Source organism: Ylistrum balloti, unplaced genomic scaffold, assembly GCF_031769215.1.
Source record: "Ylistrum balloti isolate Yb309-2 unplaced genomic scaffold, AGI_CSIRO_Ybal_v1 Utg370260, whole genome shotgun sequence".
Lineage (NCBI taxonomy): Eukaryota > Metazoa > Mollusca > Bivalvia > Pectinida > Pectinidae > Ylistrum > Ylistrum balloti.
This window is the reverse complement of record NW_026782205.1, coordinates 26,927-51,061: the sequence shown is the minus strand read 5'-3', so window position 1 is coordinate 51,061 and position 24,135 is coordinate 26,927. Positions and strand designations below refer to the sequence as shown.

The 24,135-nt window shown below is 35.3% G+C and overlaps 1 protein-coding gene across 1 annotated transcript in view; it reads right to left on the bottom strand.

Moving 5' to 3' along the window:
• Positions 1-24,135, bottom strand: part of LOC132552600 (cyclin-dependent kinase 16-like) — a 62,849-nt gene that overhangs the window by 19,705 nt on the left and 19,009 nt on the right. The window contains exons 3-4 of the mRNA XM_060216787.1: positions 13,460-13,587; positions 1,951-2,067 (exon numbers count right to left, since the gene is read on the bottom strand). Of these exons, the coding sequence (XP_060072770.1) occupies positions 1,951-2,067; positions 13,460-13,587 (245 nt within the window). The remainder of the gene's footprint in view (positions 1-1,950; positions 2,068-13,459; positions 13,588-24,135) is intronic.

Here is a 24,135-nt window from a genome sequence, read left to right as displayed (position 1 = left end):
CCTACTGGGCTCCAACTCTCCTGCTGGAGCGGGCTGATAATGTTTATACACAGTTGATTTTCCCCCACCCAAGCATACTTCAGACCAAATTCTGTCTACTTTAAAAACCTGCGTATGTACACACCTACATAATGTGAGATGGTACCTTTTTTGGGGTAAAATTAGTGAAAAATGCTTCTAATCACAAAATATGGACACACGAAATATTCAGTCCAAATCAATCTCTGGAAGTCAAGAAATTAGCTAGCATGTCAGATCACAGATTTAAAATCCAAACTAGAAAGTATTCTCTTCAAAATTTGCTTTCATCTCATTTACTGACTTTTGTTTACTTAAAAGTACTATACAATTGAAGAAAAGAAAACTGCTATATATTTGTGCATCTCCTTGTTTGTTTTCTTTGACATAAGACACATAACACTGTATCATTCACTTACCTATCCAATTAACCCTTATTCATCTCACAAACACAACACTTGTCTTCACACTAGCCCTAATAAACAGTGTTCAGTATTGAAATCACAGATACAAGTCATTATCTACCTATTCATGACCAAAACAGGTGATGATGATCTCTGTAAGTCATCTTTTCCTTCATGTCTTGCCATCATATCGTGCAAGCGCCAGCTGACATAAATTGAGGCCCCATTATTATTAGACTATAGATATGCTGTGTAAACATCAACATGACCAATGTGCGATGCTAAGTCTCAATCCACACTCTGTATACTAATAAGTTAATGCTAAATTCTGCTAATACACATGAAAATGGACATGTGCTCATGGCTTCTACTTTGTTGCGATATCCCACATGAAGGAAAATAAAATTAAACCTGTCAATTTCTGAACAGTTGAACATGTAAGTGTTTCGAAAGATAATTATATCATAATCAACATATTTTTCAATGTTCCAAACAGGGCACTGTCTTTGCCGATTGTTAGTTTTCTGTCTTACTAGCTACTATCACATTTTGTAACACTTTGTCCAGATTTTGCATGATATTGATAGTTTTCCTTAATATATACAATAATTATCTTATTTAATATTGTTGTTAAAAAATAAGACACCTTTTTGTGTCAGTTTTGAGTACCAGATCTTCCTGACAATCAATGATAGCAGCCTTACAGAATCTTTGATTTTACCATGCAAATGAACTTAAAAATCCTATAGTTATGTAATGCACGCATCCTCAACTTTGGACATTTATTTTCTCAAAAAAGTGCACAGTACATGAGTTTTTACAGTTTATCCTGTAACTCCTGAAGAAAAAGAGAGATTTAAAAAAAATTGATAGATTTTCCCAATTTGGCCCTGACCTCCTTGCCTCAGGAGGCTGAGTATCACTGTTTATGCAAAACTGATTTCCCTTTACTCAACCATGCTTCAGACCAATTCTGACAATATCCTGCAATTTTTGAAGAACAAGAATTGATACATTTTCCCATTGGGCACTGCCCCTTCTGCCCCACGGGGCCAAGACCCACTGTTTATACAAAATTGTTTCCCATACTCCCATGGATGCTTCAGACCAAAGTTGTTCATGACTACCAGCAATTTACAGGAAAAGAGCTGACAGACAACAGATACACTGATGATGTGGTATCCCTTGAGCTCACTGGACCCTTTGGGCCAAGGAAGACTAAAAACAAAGTTATCAGAGTTCAGAGATATACCCCCAACCTTGTACACAACCTCTTTATTTGCAAAATGGAGAAGGGAGACTTTTTACTTTTAACCTTGACCAATAATCACCAAAATCTAATCAGGTGTAGACCTTGCTGATATGACACTATGGTGTGAATAGTAACCATATCCATTTAGGAGTTCATGAGATGCCCTGTACACAAAGTTATCACAGACACACACACACTTGCATGCTTACACAGACAAAGTGACTATTATATATCCCCCTAAACCTAAGTGAAGGTATAAAAATCCACTCAACTTACAAGGGATTTACGCCGAGAACGCCTGCTAAGTTGTCCTTCTGGGCTGAGACTTTGCCTGGCCAAGAAATGTCCAGGTAGACGCATGTCAGCAGGTAATGACAGCCTTTTAGTAACTTCCTGTAAAACACAGAACATACAGAGGTTGTAAATGTGACTTTCTGCAAAACACAAAATGTACAGAGGTTGTAACTTTAACTCCCGGTAAAATACAAAAAATACAGAGGTTGTAACTGTGATGTCCTGAAAAAGACAGAACATACACAGGGTATAACTGTGACTTTCTGTAAAACAGAGAACATACAGAGGATATAACTGTGACTTCCTGTAAAACAGAGAACATACAGAGGGTGTAACAGTGACTTCCTGTAAAACAGAGAACATACAGAGGATATAACTGTGACTTCCTGTAAAACAGAGAACATACAGAGGATATAACTGTGACTTCCTGTAAAACAGAGAACATACAGAGGGTGTAACAGTGACTTTCTGTAAAACAGAGAACATACAGAGGATATAACTGTGACTTCCTGTAAAACAGAGAACATACAGAGGATATAACTGTGACTTCCTGTAAAACAGAGAACATACAGAGGATATAACTGTGACTTCCTGTAAAACAGAGAACATACAGAGGGTGTAACAGTGACTTTCTGTAAAACAGAGAACATACAGAGGATATAACTGTGACTTCCTGTAAAACAGAGAACATACAGAGGATATAACTGTGACTTCCTGTAAAACAGAGAACATACAGAGGATATAACTGTGACTTCCTGTAAAACAGAGAACATACAGAGGGTGTAACAGTGACTTTCTGTAAAACAGAGAACATACAGAGGATATAACTGTGACTTCCTGTAAAACAGAGAACATACAGAGGATATAACTGTGACTTCCTGTAAAACAGAGAACATACAGAGGGTGTAACAGTGACTTTCTGTAAAACAGAGAACATACAGAGGATATAACTGTGACTTCCTGTAAAACAGAGAACATACAGAGGGTGTAACAGTGACTTCCTGTAAAACAGAGAACATACAGAGGGTATAACTGTGACTTCCTGTAAAATACAGAACATACAGAGGATATAACTGTGACTTTCTGTAAAACAGAGAACATACAGAGGATATAACAGTGACTTCCTGTAAAACAGAGAACATACAGAGGGTGTAACAGTGACTTTCTGTAAAACAGAGAACATACAGAGGGTGTAACTGTGACTTCCTGTAAAACAGAGAACATACAGAGGGTGTAACAGTGACTTTCTGTAAAACAGAGAACATACAGAGGATATAACTATGACTTTCTGTAAAACAGAGAACATACAGAGGATATAACTGTGACTTCCTGTAAAACAGAGAACATACAGAGGGTGTAACAGTGACTTCCTGTAAAACAGAGAACATACAGAGGGTGTAACAGTGACTTCCTGTTAAACAGAGAACATACAGAGGGTATAACTGTGACTTCCTGTAAAACAGAGAACATACAGAGGGTGTAACAGTGACTTCCTGTAAAACAGAGAACATACAGAGGGTGTAACAGTGACTTCCTGTTAAACAGAGAACATACAGAGGATATAACTGTGACTTCCTGTAAAACAGAGAACATACAGATGGTATAACTGTGACTTTCTGTAAAACAGAGAACATACAGAGGGTATAACTGTGACTTCCTGTAAAACAGAGAACATACAGAGGGTGTAACAGTGACTTCCTGTTAAACAGAGAACATACAGAGGATATAACTGTGACTTCCTGTAAAACAGAGAACATACAGATGGTATAACTGTGACTTCTTGTAAAACAGAGAACATACAGATGGTATAACTGTGACTTCCTGTAAAACAGAGAACATACAGAGGGTGTAACAGTGACTTCCTGTTAAAAAGAGAACATACAGAGGATATAACTGTGACTTCCTGTAAAACAGTGAACATACAGAGGGTGTAACAGTGACTTCCTGTAAAACAGAGAACATACAGAGGGTGTAACTGTGACTTCCTGTAAAACAGAGAACATACAGAGGGTATAACTGTGACTTCCTGTAAAACAGAGAACATACAGAGGGTATAACTGTGACTTCCTGTAAAACAGAGAACATACAGATGGTATAACTGTGACTTCCTGTAAAACAGAGAACATACAGAGGGTATAACAGTGACTTCCTGTAAAACAGAGAACATACAGACGGTATAACTGTGACTTCCTCTAAAACAGAGAACATACAGAGGGTGTAACTGTGACTTCCTGTAAAATACAGAACAAACAGAGGGTGTAACTGTGACTTCCTGTAAAATACAGAACATACAGAGGGTGTAACAGTGACTTCCTGTAAAATACAGAACATACAGAGGGTATAACTGTGACTTCCTGTAAAATACAGAACAAACAGAGGGTGTAACTGTGACTTCCTGTAAAATACAGAACATACAGAGGGTGTAACAGTGACTTCCTGTAAAATACAGAACATACAGAGGGTATAACTGTGACTTCCTGTAAAATACAGAACATACAGAGGGTGTAACAGTGACTTCCTGTAAAATACAGAACAAACAGAGAGTATCTACTGCAATTTTGTAAAATACATAACACATAGAGGCAGTGTTAATGTGTGACATTCTGAAAAAAAACCCAAACATAGGACATATAAGTATTCAGTCATGTAGGATCAATTTTACTTGTCTATCATCTATATCCTTGATAGGAGTCAGGCCTTGTAGCCATTAAGTTGGAATAATGTGCATGATGTATGAGACAGCATGAGTGTCTTGTTTTAGTTGTATTTAACATATTAAACCAATTGCTGACCTTATAAATATAACTGAATTTTATATCACTGAGTTTGTCATCACTTGCCATGCTTCAGTAAACACAAAATTATAACACCCTTCGGCCAAGACTGACAAACATGTGATACAGATGGTGCTACTTCAACTTCCTGTAAAATATGGAACAAACAGAGGATGTTTACTGCGATACAGATGGTGCTACTGCAACTTCCTGTAAAATGTAGAACAAACAGAGGATGTTTACTGTGATACAGATGGTGCAACTTCAACTTTCTGTAAAATATGGAACAAACAGAGGATGTTTACTGTGATACAGATGGTGCTACTCCAACTTCCTGTAAAATGTAGAACAAACAGAGAGTGTTTATTGTGATACAGATGGTTCTACTCCAACTTCCTGTAAAATGTAGAACAAACAGAGGATGTTTACTGTGATACAGATGGTCCTACTTCAACTTCCTGTAAAATGTAGAACAAACAGAGGATGTTTACTGTGATACAGATGGTGCTACTTCAACTTCCTGTAAAGTATAGAACAAACAGAGAATGTTTACTGTGATACAGATGGTGCTACTTCAACTTCCTGTAAAGTATAGAACAAACAGAGGATGTTTACTGTGATACAGATGGTGCTACTTCAACTTCCTGTAAAGTATAGAACAAACAGAGAGTGTTTATTGTGTTTTCCTGTAAATACAAATGATTCTGAGGATGCCACTGTAACTTCCTTTAAAATACATAACGCATATAGGATGTGTTAATGTGGGACTTCCTGTGAATATTTGTGTATCCAATACCTGAAGGTGTTGTTTAATTGATATGCTAATAAATATCATTAAAAAGGCTGACTGATAAGTTCTACCACAATCAAATTTAGGGCCAATGTAATATCATCTATGGACCTTACTGTGCCTTTAGATAACGACCAATAATCAATTTGACCTTTAATCTTACAAGATAATTAGCTTTATAAACTAAGTTATTTATTGGATGTAATACTAAACTTTAACGGTGTTATATATACATATTCAGTGATAAGCATGTCTCCCTCAGGTAATGAGCCCATATCTATTTCTATTCTGCAGCATTACCAAAAAACAGTGCTTCTAATGTTGTGCTTATTGAAAAAAACTGTATACAATGTATACCATCTATCTGACTTAGACTCCTGGGCTTAATTCAGGATATATATGGTACTATATGGGTAAAGAGCTGTCCTGATGATATCTTCATACAAATTGCTAAATGGCCTGAAAGGAGAAGTTGTAATCCAACAACATTTGCTGTTATATGGACACACATCTAAATGTGTTTAACAGTCTACGATCATGCCATACCTGTTCTTAAAATAACGTTTGAAGTAATAATTGAATCAGCCTTTAAAAATAACTTTACCAAATGGCAATAAATAAATACTGGTACACTGAAGAATTCTATGACCAGGTGTGATGGTATCAGTGTAGAGAGCGCGTGAGCAGATGATATGTTGATGATCAGGTGACATATAAGGTATGTAATGTGATACTGGCACTAAACAGCTGTGTCACAAACATGGAAAGTGAAAAAAAAATCACTCTATGAAATTTTGTCATCAACATTTTATAAATATTTCTGAACAACATTGTTATATGAAGTTGTGGTCTGTCTAAATGAATCTTTAATACATGTAGCGATTCTGATCAAAATTCACTAAGTACTCACATGTCCTTTTACTGTTGATGATGTCACATGTGTTGTAGTAATGACTTATAGTACATAAATATAGGTCATTTTCTTTCATAATCTAAAATTATTAAAAGTTACTACCAAAACGTCAACCAAGAATAAACCATACTGTTTCTTTCAGTCACTGTCCATAAATGACATCAATATTGATACATCAAGTCACTGTCCATAAGTGACATCCATATTGATACATCAAGTCACTGTCCATAAGTGACATCCATATTGATACATCAAGTCACTGTCCATAAGTGACATCCATATTGATACATCAAGTCACTGTCCATAAGTGACATCCATATTGATACATCAAGTCACTGTCCATAAGTGACATCCATATTGATACATCAAGTCACTGTCCATAAGTGACATCAAGACAGGTCCTTCAAGTCACTGTCCAGAAGTGACATCAAGACAGGTCCTTCAAGTCACTGTCCATAAGTGACATCAAGACAGTTCCTTCAAATCACTGTCCATAAGTGACATCAATATTGGTACATCAAGTCACTGTCCATAAGTGACATCAATATTGATACATCAAGTCACTGTCCATAAGTGACATCAAGACAGGTCCTTCAAGTCACTGGCCATAAGTGACATCAAGACAGGTCCTTCAAGTCACTGGCCATAAGTGACAACAAGACAGGTCCTTCAAATCACTGTCCATAAGTGACATCCATATTGATACATCAAGTCACTGTCCATAAGTGACATCAATATTGATACATCAAGTCACTGTCCATAAGTGACATCAAGACAGGTCCTTCAAATCACTGTCCATAAGTGACATCCATATTGATACATCAAGTCACTGTCCATAAGTGACATCAATATTGATACATCAAGTCACTGTCCATAAGTGACATCCATATTTGCCGTTTCAAGTCACTGTCAATAAAAGAAGAAAGAAAGATCTGATGGACAGACAGATATCTTAATTGTGAACCAGGTATACATACAGATTACATATGAAAAGTGAAAATGAATCATCTGACATGAGATACCAACAGGCATGAGACCTTGTTACCTTCTGTAGCTGCAGTAACGTTTCTCCTTCATCAGAGTCTATATCCAATTCAGAATCAGAGCGCTCCATTCTGAGTTTTGCAGGCTATAGTCAATACTAGTGCACATCTTATATAACTTGGTACATGGTGTCCAGTCTAGCACAGTAGTGGAGCACTAGACAGTGGCCAGACCTGGCCTATAAAGTGAAGTTTTGTAACTGCATCACAATTGTACAATTGTCTGCCTTAACTTAACAAGCCAGTGTTATAAATACATGCCTGAGCAATTACCCACACACAATTTGATCCCAATAATAAACATGAAAGAAGGATGTGTTGTATCCCTGTCAGGCTTGACTACTGTGTATATACCAAAGCTACAGCAAGGCTTCTCTTCATCATTAGCACTTTCAGGCATTTCAAACTTTTAAACAATGCTGGCAACAAGTTGGCATGGTTACAATGATGTAAAAACAACTAAAGGTCGTCTGTGTATGATGTCTGCACTGGTGTCTTTTACGTTCTATATATGTTTGGGTTTTGCTGTACAAACTGGTGTATCAGTTATAATAATCAATCTGTCGTTCCTACTGAGAGTATTGTCAACACACTGGACTGTGATATCTAATGTCAGATATCATTACTAACTCGTGTCTGTATGAAGACACACAAGCTTACAATAGGAATGCTGTTTTATTGTGATTTACTCAAACTGGTGGTAAAAGTGGGAGATTTTCACTGGCTTTTATTTCAACCATCAAATTCAATGAAAAAAGTCAACACGATTAACAGTACTGTATAACACGCATTATACACATATATTCATAGCATTAAATCACTTTCAGATTTCATGTTACAGACTTATATGAACCACCACAGATCATAACATGAACCAACCAATCAAATAATGATTTGTTAAAAACATAGGTTCATACTCAAACTGTAGCCTATGACAAAAATCTGATGGCAGTTTAATTCTAATATTCACACTTCTGTACCCTGTAATCAAAACAGAGAACGGATGTACAGAAAATAGGATATAATATCTGACCATAAAGCATATGGAACTTTTCTCACATCAAACATTGTTGACGGATTCAAGTCAAGGACAAGTTTTTCCGAGTCACAACATAACAATAAATAAGTATTGTCAGTTATGTGGGTTTCACTTGTATATTCCTACACAATTTCAAACCGATAATGAACAACAGGAGATCCCACAAACATATCTGGGCTCTAACATCCAAACTAAAACTCCCCCAAAGTTTCCATAAACCTTACCTAACACAAAAAACATTAATCTGAATTTAAGTTACACTAGATCAGTCCAAACTGACCCCTAATGACCTTTAATCTCTCCCTCACTCGGTCAGCTCTTAACACAGATGGAGACCCTAGACGATGGACTGCCCAGCCAATTTCTTTAGAGATAAAACAATATGGTCAGTTATCTTTACACTCATTGATTTTCAATCCTGTATACTTGGTCATAACTCTCACACAGAATATAATGCCAAACCATACTGACTGTTCCGACAAAACACAGACCTATTCTCTCATTACATAAAATGTTCTCACATACCACAGAAGTGTTCTCTCATACCATAAACTGTTCTTACACCATATATAAATGTTACTACATTAAACAAACTGTTCTTACACCATATATAAATGTTACTACATTAAACAAACTGTTCTCACATCACAAACCTGTTTCCTCATTTCACAAACTGTTCTCAGACGACACAAATCCTGCTTTCTTATTTCACAAACAGTTCTCATACAACACAAATTTGTTCTCTCAGTAAACAATTTGTTCTCACATTACACAGACCTGTTCTCACATTACACAAACTGTTCTCACATTACACAGACCTGTTCTCACATTACACAAACTGTTCTCACATTACACAGACCTGTTCTCACTTTACACAAACTGTTCTCATATTACACAAACTGTTCTTCTCATTACACAAACTGTTCTCAAATTACACAAACTGTTCTCACATTACACGAACTGTTCTCATATTACACAGACATTTTTCTTATTACACAAACTTTTTTCATATTACACAAACTGTTCTCACACTGAACAAACTGTTCCCACGATACAGACCTTTTTTCTCATTATACAAACTGTTCTCACATTACACAAACTGTTCTCATATTACACAGACTTGTTTCCTCATTACACAAACTGTTCTCACATTACACAAACTGTTCTCACATTACAAAAACTGTTCTCATATTACACAAACTGTTCTCACATAACTGTTCTCACATTACACAAACTGTTCTCATATTACACAAACTGTTCTCACATTACACAAACTGTTCTTCTCATTACACAAACTGTTCTCACATTAAACAAACTGTTCCCACAATACAGACCTTTTTTCTCATTACACAAACTGTTCTCACATTACACAGCCTGTTCTCATATTATATGCCTATGTAATTGAAGTTATAAAAATTGTATAATTAGCACTATTTTGTTTACATGCTGCAATGCCTGCATCCTTGTTACTTCCGAGTATATGCAAATAAGGTAGAGAAGTTTTGAACCAACCACCATTATCCCCTAGAGGGATAAGCATCATTGTCAGCCTCTTTAGTCATTATTACTGGTGGGTGTTTGTATACTTGCATGGTTTTCACATCCATTGATCTTTCAGTTTTTTTTCAGCATTTTGTATTCTGTATTCATCATTTTGTATTCCATTGATATTCATCATTTTGTATATCATTGATCTTTTTGTATTCATCATTCTGTATTCCATTGATATTCATCATTCTGTATTCCATTGATATTCATCATTCTATATTCCATTGATATTCATCATTCTGTATTCCATTGATATTCATCATTCTGTATTCCATTGATATTCATCATTTTGTATTCCATTGATATTCATCATTCTGTATTCCATTGATATTCATCATTCTGTATTCCATTGATATTCATCATTCTGTATTACATTGATATTCATCATTTTGTATTCCATTGATATTCATCATTTTGTATTCCATTGATCTTTTTGTATTCATCATTCTGTATTCCATTGATATTCATCATTTTGTATTCCATTGATATTCATCATTCTGTATTACATTGATATTCATCATTCTGTATTACATTGATCTTTTTGTATCCATTGATTTTTTGTACTGTTTTATGTTTCTTTATGTTTTCTGCTGTCTTTATTGGGTACTCACTTCTTTATAGTGGGTTTTATAGTGGGTTTTATAGTGGGCTTTATAGTGGGTTTCATAGTGGGTTTCATAGTGGGCTTCATAGTGGGTTTTATAGTGGGTTTTATAGTGGGCTTTATAGTGGGCTTTATAGTGGGCTTTATAGTGGGTTTTATAGTGGGCTTTATAGTGGGTTTTATAGTGGGTTTTATAGTGGGCTTTATAGTGGGTTTTATAGTGGGTTTTATAGTGGGCTTTATAGTGGACTTTATAGTGGGTTTTATAGTGGGTTTATAGTGGGTTTTATAGTGGGTTTTATAGTGGGTTTTATAGTGGGCTTTATCATGGGTTTTATAGTGTTTATGGGTTTTATAGTGGGTTTTATAGTGGGTTTTAGTATCTTATCCTCTATTTATGTGCTTCAGTAGTTCTATCTTCCTTCGATGGGTTAACAATTTTACTCTCAATACTTTTGTTAGCACATTATTTCAGTAAATATAGAATGAACATGCTTGTCTCCTATTTTCCTGATTGTTTCTTCAGTAATTTTTTCTCTAACTTGACCTCTCTTATAACATTCAAGAGTTATGTATTGCGACTCTTAAAATAGCTTACGAGTCAAGAAGCTATATTTAGACTTGTCCTTCTTGAATTGCTTCAGAGTAAGAGAGGCAATTTTATCTTTTAAATGCTCGTGACTTTAAACTTCTCCAGAATCACTCAGTAGTCAAGTTTAAGTCATCTACTTGGATAATCTTAAATCACTCCAGATTTTGCCTAGCGGTCATTTAACTTTAATCTTTTAAAATTTTGTTTGTTACTAGGTCATTCTCATTCTACTCTGGAGTCTGTTTTTCAGAGAAGTTTACATTTAATTAGTGTGTAAAGCTGATAGTTTGAGAGAGCAGGCCCTGATACACCAAAGTATATCTAATATGTATGTTGGTATTAGCTGTATTTTTACGGTTCCTTCAAATAAAAAAGTAAAACTATTTTTCCTTGTTTTAGTTGTATATAAGCAAATCATGGATCCAACAAATATATTCAGCCTGGCCCATCAGAAATACAACATAATTTGTTTCATGAGATACAAGGTGATGACGGTAAACTTTCATATACCTGTAGATAATGTTGTTAATAATGAACGATTAAATAAAATCACAGACATCTGACAAGTGCACACATAAAAATAATTGTTTTGGAGTAAAGGCTTTTTAAATTAACCTGTCTGCCTTTTGTTAATCTGTCTGCTTTTTGTTAATCAAGACTGAGAAACTGCACTGAAATAAAAATAAACATATTTTGATGTCATGAGGCAACTGAATATACAATCTGATTGGATCATTAACGCTGCATACAGCAACTGCACTTGTATACAATATAAATTCTAAAAATACTGTTGATTATTATTAAAGAACTTCTGTCACCACAGACATCTAAGTATGTAAAAGGTTACGTCACCACAGACATCAAAGCAGTAAAAGGGGATTATTTTTCATGTTGTTACGTATTTCAGAATGTAATTTTCATTGATTTTTTTTTTCCAGAAGATCTATTGCTTTTTGCTCCAATTTACTGACGTTGTAGAGTAGATAAGAAACAGTCACAGTCCATTGAAGGTGGGGTTACAGTGGGGAGAAAAATGTGCCAGTGGAGCTTGGGAAAAGTATATGGTCTCCATGTTAGCGGCTAGACTGTGTAGTCATGGTGGAGAGTCACCATTTTGGAGCGTGGGGTGGGTTAATCTTTTTATTTACTCCATGCTAAGGCCCTCCATCTGCCAATGTGGAGAACATATGTAAGAGGGTAATCTGTAGTGTATATAAACTGTCACTAAAATTTGATAATCTTACTGCTGTTTTTATACCTCTTTTGAATAACTGTATTTCAAAACTTGTTCAATATCTTGTCACAGTAAACCCTTGTTTGAAGTTTCATAAAATTCCATTCAGAAATAAAAGTTGTAACGGCAAAAAAAAAGAAATGAAATAAACAATGGGTAAATAAGAGAACTCAGGTTCAGAAATACTAACATGTCAACGATATAGCCACAGAAATTCTTGTATGAAGTTTCATGAAATTCTGTTTAGAAATCAACTTTCGAGCATGATGTCAAAATAATTAAAGGGACATAAACTTAATAAGGGCAATAACTCTATAAATGAAAGAGCAGAAGTTACAAAATACAAACTTTTACTAGATATTGCCATAGAAAACACTTGTATGAAGATTCATGAAATTCAGCAGAGAAACAAGCTTGTGAAAGCACTGACACAATAATATGAATGAAATAAAGCAGGGGAGATAACTTTAGACATAAGGGAGTTCAGGTTACAAAACACAGAACTCCTCTGAATTATGACAACAGTAAACATTTGCATAAAGTTTCAGTAAGAAGAATTGTGAGAGCACTGAAAATAAAATTTGAATGAGATAAGCTAAGGGAAATAACTCAAAATATGAAAGTGTGAGTTACGAAAAGCAATATTGATTTAGAAATTCCCATAGTTAAACCATTATTAAAGTTTTCTGAAGTTTTGTAACAAGACAAAGCTTTTAAACCATTGACAAGAAAGCATAACATAACTGCAGGCCAAATCCCATATCTATCCAAACTCAATGCAAGTGGATAACAATATTTCTTAATGTTTACACATTTATGTTTAGATGCTTCAGAAATGCTGCAGTAAAGAGTCTAATAGCAGAAGTCAAAACCACACTTATCAGCACAATAGTCATTATACAAACACACTCAACTACAACATAGGAGGCAGAGGCTAATGCTGTTGTAATTTACCTGGTTGTATCGTCTTTGCCGATGTCGGAGTTTGACAGGGGATACCATGTCTTCTCGCTCACTTGAAGTTCCAGAGATCTCCTCACTCTCACCATCAGATGTGATCCTAAGGTTTTCATGGACTATACCTATAACATAATATGATAATTTTCCTCAATCATCTTTGAAAAAGAACCCTATTTTTAATCAGTTTGAAGATTCTTTAGGTTTTTTGCCAGGGATACAATCTACAAGTTCTACTCATTAGTTTGGTAATATTTACAATTGTTTTAATTACCCTATAATCAAGACTTCACAAAATTGAAAACCGGCAAATGTTTACACTAACTGATTAAGATCGCCGGATATCATATCTTCCTGTTTAAATGAAAATAAACTTAAAAACATGTTTAAAATAAAAAATTTGACAAGGTAATATATGCAGTCCAGTTTAAAATGGTGTCCTGCTATAGAGAAGTTGAAGCCTTTATATAACTTAATTACCATATCATATACAAAACTTTCATGGCAGATTTTACAGGGAAATACATGTACCTAACAGTTGATTTGTAAATACATGCATAAATAACACAACCAGCAGCTATTAAGAGCTGTTTTTACTTTCAAATCAATTTTTTGTTGCAATACCTACAATAATTTTATATGTCCTAATAAATCAACAGAAGAATTCACTGCTTTAAAACTTCTATAAAAATTGGTGAAAATTCTACTTTCAATTTAAGCTCTGGTTTTACAGGTGTCCTTCCTTTTAAAAAATGTATGATTAAATTGACCAACACATGGTCTCCCCATATTTTTTTCTGAAACAAAACCTCTGAATATGACAAAAATAAACTAAGAATAACACAGAAAGAAATGTTCTAATGCAAAATAGTTTATTGTCAGTTCATAATGATTTCTCAGTCACACTAGAAAAAATGTAAAAATGGCAGGCCAAACTCAAGCAAGAGGCCCACAGGGTCTGTATTGCTTGCCTGGTTCAGTTGTCTGAAATTGATTTTTTTAAATGAAGGGAAAAGTATTTCAAACTTCTATCAGGTTCTTGGCATGGTATGCACTTTGCTCTGACTGCTCAAATGGCAAATAATGTTGAAATGGTAATACACTGATCAGAATGTGAAAATCCTCATGTGATTTGCAGTAAACATGTCAGAGGAAGGAAAAGACAGGAATGGTAAGAAATTTTATCTGATTTGTTGTATACATGTGGCTCTGTTCTTTTTGTGCATATAGAAACTGAACAAGACAATACCCTGAAGTCAGTGTTTCTCAGACAGAATCTGTCTTGTGAAAGCCAATTGAACTACCGTATTTTTTTCTGCTGGATATAAATCAGTGTGTCCATTGTGGCACCGAGGACAATGTGAATATATCAGAGGACAACTACCCAATAAGTCAGTGCTGTGTAAAATATGGCAAAGTCAGTGTCATCAAAAGAGGAAGATACACTAGGTAGTCACTGTAATACATCACTGTTTTAAACATTGATGACTGACATAATAAAAAGAATAAAGACTAATGGACATCAAACTTTTATTTCAGGATCATGGCATATTTTCAAACATAAGGAATTCTTGAAAAATAAAAAATAAACTATTGAACTGTCATGACAGATGCAGATAACTAGAATTCCTTCTGAAAATGGCAAATAAAACACTTACACACACTATCATTAAATTTCCCATTAATATATTGTTAATAAAACATTAATTTGTGTAATTAATCTTTGTAAAAGATATTTTAATGGTGTACATATAAACCCATGAAAATCAAATAAATTTTTTGAAGACTATCAAATCTAAACCATTTAGTTACTGACTTAATGGGCATGAATTTTTTTAACAGTAATTGTTTCTTGTTAAGCAGATTAATTTTGATAAACTGCTCAGAGAAGGCTATTATTTTTGTTTCATACGACAACTAAAACTTAATGACAATGACTCCATTAATACAACTATTCATACCGTTTATCTAATCTCCATCGTTTTGTTAGTCAGTTTATCCATACAGTGGCCACTAATTGTTTGCAATTGTACAATTACTGCAAATTAAAAAAAAAATATATTGTTGACCATTGATTTTCTTCTTCATTTTGGTGTTAGGAACAAACTTAAATATAATGGCAATGAGGCTAATTATTTCATTATCAAAATGATCATTAATTGTGTAATCATTATGGGTACAATTTAACTATCTCTTGTAATACCAGTTTAAAAAAACTGAGAACAGTATAAAATTATTTACAATTTCAATATATTGTACATGTATATTTTTTGCACATTTTTATCAGTGCTTCATGACTCATATATTGGTATTTAACTTCAATATTTAGTTAACATAGCAAATATTTACTTTGGCAGTAGGATCCTTGATAGTACTAGGACAATTTGAAATCATTGAGACCTGCAAATATAGCTTGTAATGTAGCTCGTCCCTAAGAAATAATGATGAAACATGACAGTTGGGGAGTGCCGCACTCCGTTTTATTTCCATGGCGATTTGTCATTATATCATATCTACCATTTCCCATCATCAATTGCAATAACCAATGATTTGGAAAGTTGCATGAATTATTTAGGTGTCACTGAAGGGTTGTTGCTCATAGACAGATGGCTACAAAAAAGATGAAAATTGAGAGCTAGCCATTGCAACAGTGTTAAATCAGATCCATTTAACTTCTGCGCAGCTATTCCTGTGGTAGACAGACTCTTATCATAGTGGAAAGTCCACTCTGAAGTATTAGAATCTACATATGGATCTTCATCTTCTGAGAGTTCAGGTAGTCTTGATCACTTCAATACGTTGCTGATTCAGTCTCCATCCTCCTCATGATCACAGGGTGAAATTTCCTCAGGCTCACATTCACATCTGAAATATCAAAATACCGGTACTAGAAAATAAAAGTGAACCAAAGTTATTATAAAATATGCATACTTAACATGTGTATATATAAAATAGATTAGGATAATCAATGGTGATTAATGTCTTGCAAGTGGACCAATTAAATCCAACCAATTAGTTTGTAACCCATTGCAAATCCATATCGTTGTAACACAGAAAATGTCAACTTTTGAAGAGATAGTCTTTAAGAATCTATTCATAAATCACCATAAAATAAAGTTTTAAATGAAAAATAAATCAAAAATATAGATATAGAAGATAGCTTACCACTCTTTTTATTCCTTGTTACTGTTGTGGCCAGCATATTTATTGACAGGAGGAAGGTCACCATCATGAGGGTGTGGTTCCGACGAACACAGGAAGTTACCGCTTCCGTTGAATACATATTTTAACTCTCTGTATCTTTAAATATGCACTGCTTGTGTTCCGCTTTTGACGAAATTATGTTGTCTATAGCATGTTTGCCATGTCACAAGGGTAATTATTTCTGGGTCATATTTTTGACATAGTTGAGATACCAAGCTGATAATCATATAAACTCTATAGACATGTATAACATTGCTGGGCTTTAATATCCAGGTGAGAGATACAGGCCCTTGGGGTCTCGTTTTTGTTCACATTCTATAAAACCTGATGATTTTTGCTACATGCGACACAATAAGTGAAAATTATGATATGGAATGACTAAGTTTATTTTTATTTTTGTTTTGTATCTTGAGCCAAAGACTGATTATTATGAATTAATGTTGAGCCAAGACTTTTATAATTGTTATCAGTAAACCGCCTGTAGATGGATCATGACCAGTTTACTTCTGAGTAGTTATCTATCAGACGGGAATTAACTGGTCTTTGGATTTTTACATCAAGTGTAATTGGAAGTACATGTGTGGCAAAAAGTATGGGTATTACCGAGTTTGACTTCCAAGAAAAATGGAGAACATTTTAAAGTAAAAGAACACACACTATAGGATTATTTTATGCCCCCCTCCCCCTAACATTTCAGAAAATTACTCTCTAGACAGTATTCTGATGGCCATCATACATGTTTCCCCCTAATATTTTAGATAATTGTTCCTTATATACTATTCTGATGACAATTATCAATGTATCCCCCTGATATTTTTGATAATTGTCCGCAATATACTATTCTGATGGCCATCATAAATGTATATGTATCCCCCCTATTATGTATCAGATGAATGTCCCCTGTAGATACTATTCTGATAGCCATCATAAATGTATCCCCTCTAATATTTCTGATCCCCTAAGATAAGTATTCCCTATTTACCATATCTAATATACTGTATTTTATACCTTCATCATTGCTATTCAGAAATGTACTGCATTTTACAGGTTATAAGCCGCACCAAGATTATAAGCCACCCCCTTTCTTACAAAGTGGTAACCGTTATGTTGACCAAAATTTGTTGATATAACAGTCAACAGACAGCAATTTATCAAGATCATCAGTGAAACATTTAATATAAGTTTTCAAATGAATTATACACAAATAATCCTTTATTTTATTGGTGTGTTTCAAAAATTATCGAATTTGCTTGGCTTGGGAATCTTCAAAGATTGTCTACATACAGATATAGGGCCTGACATTACATACGGTTAACTTAACGACACCTTCATCAGTGTTGGTTCTGTTTAATATTAGTCCTTGAATAGTGACAAAATTCTTATAGTCCCATATTATTTCAAGTAAGGTACAGAAAGCCATTCTTATCGTAAACAAGCATGGCGGTCATTCTAGAATTTGACCTATAACCTGATGACCTATCGATCCCAGGATGCAACAGGCTAGTGTAACCTTCCAAAACAACCACAGACATTATTGTGATTCATATTAAAAGGTATGATTAATAAAATCTATGATAATATTATGCTTATTTCAATCTTAAAATCATACAATTGCAAACGACAATTCTACAAGATCAATTTCAGTCACAGACACGTGTACAGGTACTCGTTCAAAAACTTGTTACCATCTCATACTAATTATCTGCCTTCTGTATGACAACTTCCGTACAGGAAGACTGAATGGCCGTTTTGAATATAGCCCAGTCCATGTTTGGTTATAAAATTATGAGCAATTTATGCATATACAGATAGGCTTGAAGCAAGAAGATTTCAATTTTTGAGAAAGAACAGAGATTCCTTTGAGGATGTTGTCAGTGACCTTGATAATTCAATAGAGAAGTTGCCAACTTTTTAGTTTTTATAAGGCTATTGTGTGGTTTGTTATTTTTAAGTGCTTTGAAATTGAGTACACAAGTACTTGTGGTACTGGTGTCCTGGTAGGCTTCATTTTTTCCCCCATTCTGTCAATTTGTTTCATCCACATATAAGCCGCACTGGTATATAAGCTGCATGCCCGACCCGCCAAGGAAAAAAACTTCATCGTATAATCGGGAAAACAAGGTATGTATATTCCTATATGCAATAAACTTTCTCCTAGAATCACAGGATAATAGTTTTCTGTTTGTTCTATATATCAATCTCCTGACGAGCTGCCAAACAGCAAGATTCATTGATATGCTAGATCTGTCCCAACTCCCATCCTCTGCCCCTGCAAGCACATCTATTAAGTGTATATTATTGTAATATTTCATTTTAAAAATAATATCTTATTCCTGTACAGGTACGTAATTACCTACAGGTAAATAAGCAGTAATTGCCTGCAATAATAGCTATAAAAGACAATTAGATAAGACCTGCCCCACCTGTATTGCCTACAGGTGTTATCAGTTTTGTGGACACCTGGGACAGGTACCCCTGGGACAGGTACCCCTGGTATCTGTGGCCAACTGAATGACCAACATCCAAAGTATAAACAACAAATTTGTAAAACAGACAAAGTCATAGTATTGATCACAAGGGGGGATACAAATACTATAGGGGCAATACTTATATGATGGAGGAAAAAGTATCCTGGTGCTTTTATGATAGGGGATACAAATATGATATGACATCGACCATGTGGTGAAAGAGACGTCAGAATCACTGTTCATAAATATTGCTTCAGACCAATGTTGGACAATATTCTTGTATAGAAGAATACTTCAGACCAAAATTTGAGCAATATCCAATAATTCCTACAGGAGGAGTAGGATTTTAAAGAGATTACTCTTTTTCCCCTATTTAGCCCCATGCCACTGGCTCCTGGGAGCCGACCCCTTCCGAAAGGATGCTTCCAGGCAAATCTCGTAAAAAATCTGTTCAGTTGTTTATGACTACCAGTGATTTAGTAAAAAGTTGACAATCGCCGGACGACAGACGACGGACAATGCACCATGGCAAAAGTTCATTGGTCCTTCAGAGAAGGTGAGCTAAAAAAATTGATGTAATGGGCATTAATATCTCTCTGATTGATGGCCATGAATAGTACACAAAAACTGTCTAATGAACATATAAAATAATATAAAATCACAATATCGAAAGTATAGTTGTTTACAAATTACCTGGATTAGCTCATCCCTAAGGTTGCCAGGTTACTTGTGTATCTCTAAAGGTACGTACTCTCCATCTTAGGTTATCTCAAGTGTATCTCTAAAGAAACTTACCACTCCATGTTATCTGGGTAACTCTTAATTTTCATCTTTGAGTTGATCTCAGTATTTATCATACAGAGACAAAGCTTTAATTTGTCACCATTTACTGTAGTATTGGTTCTTTCTCACATCTTTGATAGATAAAATTAGGACTAAATGAAATGAGAAATATTTTACCTAGCCTTTTTTTTGTTGGAAGACTTAAACATCTCTCCTCTGATCTACAATTCCTGGCAGCCTCACATTTGTTACAGCCATTGCCTGTTGGTCTGTCTGTACATCCTCCATCCTTAGTCCACAACTTACGAAGACGATTAATAAAAGACACTGACTGACTTAGTCCCTTTCTTTTCTCCAATGTTTGCAACTGTATGACTTTCCGTGGACGTAAGCTTTTGCTGTCAAAGTGATTAGGACCAAGCAAAGACATGACTTTATCCTGAGCTATAAATTTATGTTACACAACATTAATGTTAAAGCATCTTTCTACCACAAAGAAACACATTTCAGTCTGCCCTATTGTTTTCGTTTCCTTCCCTATAGCAGAGTCATAAGGTCATGTACACTTCATTGGTGAATTTATCATCCAGTCAAGTGTGTAAGGCCATAGTCATACACTTTCCGTACTGAATGGTCCAGTGAAGTGCATCAAGTTTCCTGTCCCAGTTTACATACAGCTAGTCTTTATCTCACAAGTCCACAAGTTGACCAGTGGGATTAGTGCAGGTTAGAGCCTGGTCAATGTATTCCTATGAGAGAGACTGACTTATCCATTAGATTGACCAGGACACCAGCAGTAAACCTACAGCATCAATAATCAGCACCAACAATGTTATAATCACCATTAATTGACTACTGTCAGTGGTAGGTAACCAACAGTGTCAGCCACCACTCAACACATGTAGGGGAGTATAGGTGTGCCTGGGTCTAATTCAGGTAACATTTTCTGTGACGAATTCCAGCTTTGGTATAGGTGAAAATAAGTTGATGTTGATGAATGTCAGCAGAAACACTTTGAGAAGGCAAATATCTTTGTCACAGAACCAAGATCTCTACCATCTGATTATCAGAATCTATCAATGCTTTACTTTGATATTCCTTTAGAATCTTTCCTTTGGTACTTCAAGTTTACAGCATGCAGAGTCCCAAACGGATACTGGAGGTTCTCCCCTTTAGTACTTCAGGTTAACAGACTTCAGAGTCTCAAATGGATACTGGAGGTTTTCCCCTTTGGTACTTAAGGTTAACAGCCTGCAGAGTCTCAAATAAATACTGGAGGTTCTCCCCTTTAGTACTTCCAGTTAACAGCATGCAGAGTCCCAAACGGATACTGGAGGTTCCTTCCTTTGGTACTTCAAGTTAACAGCCTGCAGAGTCTCAAATAAATACTGGAGGTTCTCCCCTTTGGTACTTCCAGTTAACAGACTTTAGATTCCCATATGGATACTGGAGGTTCTTCCCTTTGGTACTCCCAGTTAACAGACTTTAGATTCCCAAATAAATACTGGAGGTTCTCCCCTTTAGTACTTCCAGTTAACAGACTTTAGATTCCCGAATGGATACTGGAGGTTCTCCCCTTTGGTACTTCCAGTTAACAGACTTTAGATTCCCAAATGGATACTGGAGGTTCTCCCCTTTGGTACTTCCAGTTAACAGACTTTAGATTCCCAAATGGATACTGGAGATCCAAGTTTTCAAAATCTTGATCAAGATCTCAGAATTCACAGTACCTGTTGAATACTTTAGCATTCAGAAACCAATTTTCAACAAATGATGCAGATAGCTGATATACAGATATACCTTTTGTTGTATCTTATATGTATATATAACAAATTAAGTAGATAACTTGTACACAGACATCATGTATCCAAAAATGGAAGTTGTGTCAAACACTTAATCCAGAATTTAAGTCCATACTCATTCCTCTGAACAGTGCCCTATAAATACCAAGCAGTGAAGTTTAAATCTCAGGATACTGTACACTTTATTTCCAGGTGTTTGGCATCGCCATATAAGTAACCACAACCACTGGAACCATCACTTCATCCCATCCTTAATATCAGTAGTACATAAAGTCACCACAAACCAGACTGAAGAGACAAAAGACAGCTTCAGTGTTCACCCACTCCTAAGCACAGCTAGCAACTGCCTTAAGTGATCTGGACATGTTATGATACAGAGGTAAACATGAAACCTCTCCTGTTACATGTGTAAGTGTAGGAGTCTCTGACCTCATTCACCCCTCACCTTCTACCCCACCATGTCTTATCTATCTTCCCAGAGACTCCCTCTGAAGTACTGAATCTGGCAGTGAAGATCTGACAACATGTAGACTGACACCCCTCCCCCTCCAGGGCCACTTAAACACTAAAAACAGATGGTTTCTCAGTATAAAAACCCAGGGGTACATAAGGGCTGACACTCATCCCCTACTGATAGCTCACTCCCTAAAGCTAACTTGCCTACACCAACAGATGATGCTGAATCAAAAGCACTAGTACTGAAATGATTTAAGATGGTGTCTACACATTCACTCTCTCAATTCAAAGAACTCCTTACACAAACTATCATGCTAAATCCTGCCCCCAACACACAACCTCTCAGAGTTGTACAAATCCTTCCCCACTACACAACCACTTAGAGAAGGTACCTGTTCTAATGTACCTTGTATGGTACTCACCCCAACAACACATACACAACATATTTTTACTACATTTTCCAAGTGATATATAAGTTTTATGTGATAAAATACAGCTGTAGAAAAACTGGACTTAATAAGTCACCACACATCTGTGAGTGCGTACACAGATGTGCGATTCTATCCTGGTGGATATAAATTTAAAAATGACTTATTGATAAGTGTGGGATTGGGTTTATTTATTTTCTGAATATTTAAGAGCACAACCAAGTATATTTCTTAATTAAGTAATTAAATCTATAGGGTGGACACAAATGATCGGCCTTAATGCACAGACACTCATCATATGTACATTATATATGTAAACATTTCATGGATGTTATTTTTTGTCTTAGCCATGAATCAATTTATTCCATCAGAAACAAAATGTTATTTTCACTACTTCTGTATTACTCTCATTTTGCTATTATTTAGGACACAGAAATATATACTCAGGTAAACATCAAGTGTTATGTTTGTTACATGGGCGACATAGCCAGCACACCTACACAGGTAATTTTGTTGCCCGAGGCACACTGCTAGCGACTCTCTGAGGTGTGAAACTATAAAATAGAAAGACTAATTAACACAGGGTCCAGTGTTATTTCCAAAACTGTCAAATAAAAAATGACTTCCATCAATTTCATTATGCCTATGATTGCTATTTAGTCATAACTACACAATCCCGCCATTTACCAAGAGTAATTTTCAATCAGTTATATTAGTGAAGGATTTTTACCAAACCACAGAAAATTGTGCACAATACATGCACGAGGTCTTTGTTATCTTGTGTGTTACCACAACTGTCATAAGTTTTGATGCTTTCACTAATTTTTGATCGGTCAGATCATGGTAGATTAGTCACTTTTTGTGCCATGCCAATTTTGGCAGTATGATGGAATTGGCCATGTAACGGGGTTTCAGAGGGATGTCCAGTGATACAACAACAATAAAAAGTACAACTGAAATGGTCATCTGAGTTACAATACTGTCCTTGTCACAGAAATAAACTTGTTAACAAAGCAAGACAATGTAAACTATATTGCACATATTTTGGAACATTTTCTTCAGGTCGGTAATGTCAATAGAATAGAAGTTCTCATAATACAACTAGTAGAAGATTTGAGTGTGATGTTTTGATGACTACACGGTCACCTTCATCAGATAAATGACCTGTGTGGAGTTTACTAGCACTGACGTACGTAGTGTAAGAGATGGTAAAAAATCGACAAAAGTTTTTCAGCTGTACTATAATCCCTAGGTGTGACGAGATGTAAACAGACTAAAGGCCAAAAAAATACAATAGATGGTAACCATGTACTGTAGTCAATTCCACTATGCTTTGTTTACCACTTGTTCATAATGTTTGACTGGTTGTGCTATAAGAACTTCTATTCTATATTGTACATGTAATGTAAAATGTGTGTAACATCAGCTGCTATCCAATACTAAGAAATAACACCCAAAAATGGTATTTTTTTCCATTTATGAAGGTGTACTTTACATGCATGACTGATTTTTTAACTGTACAATATACAACT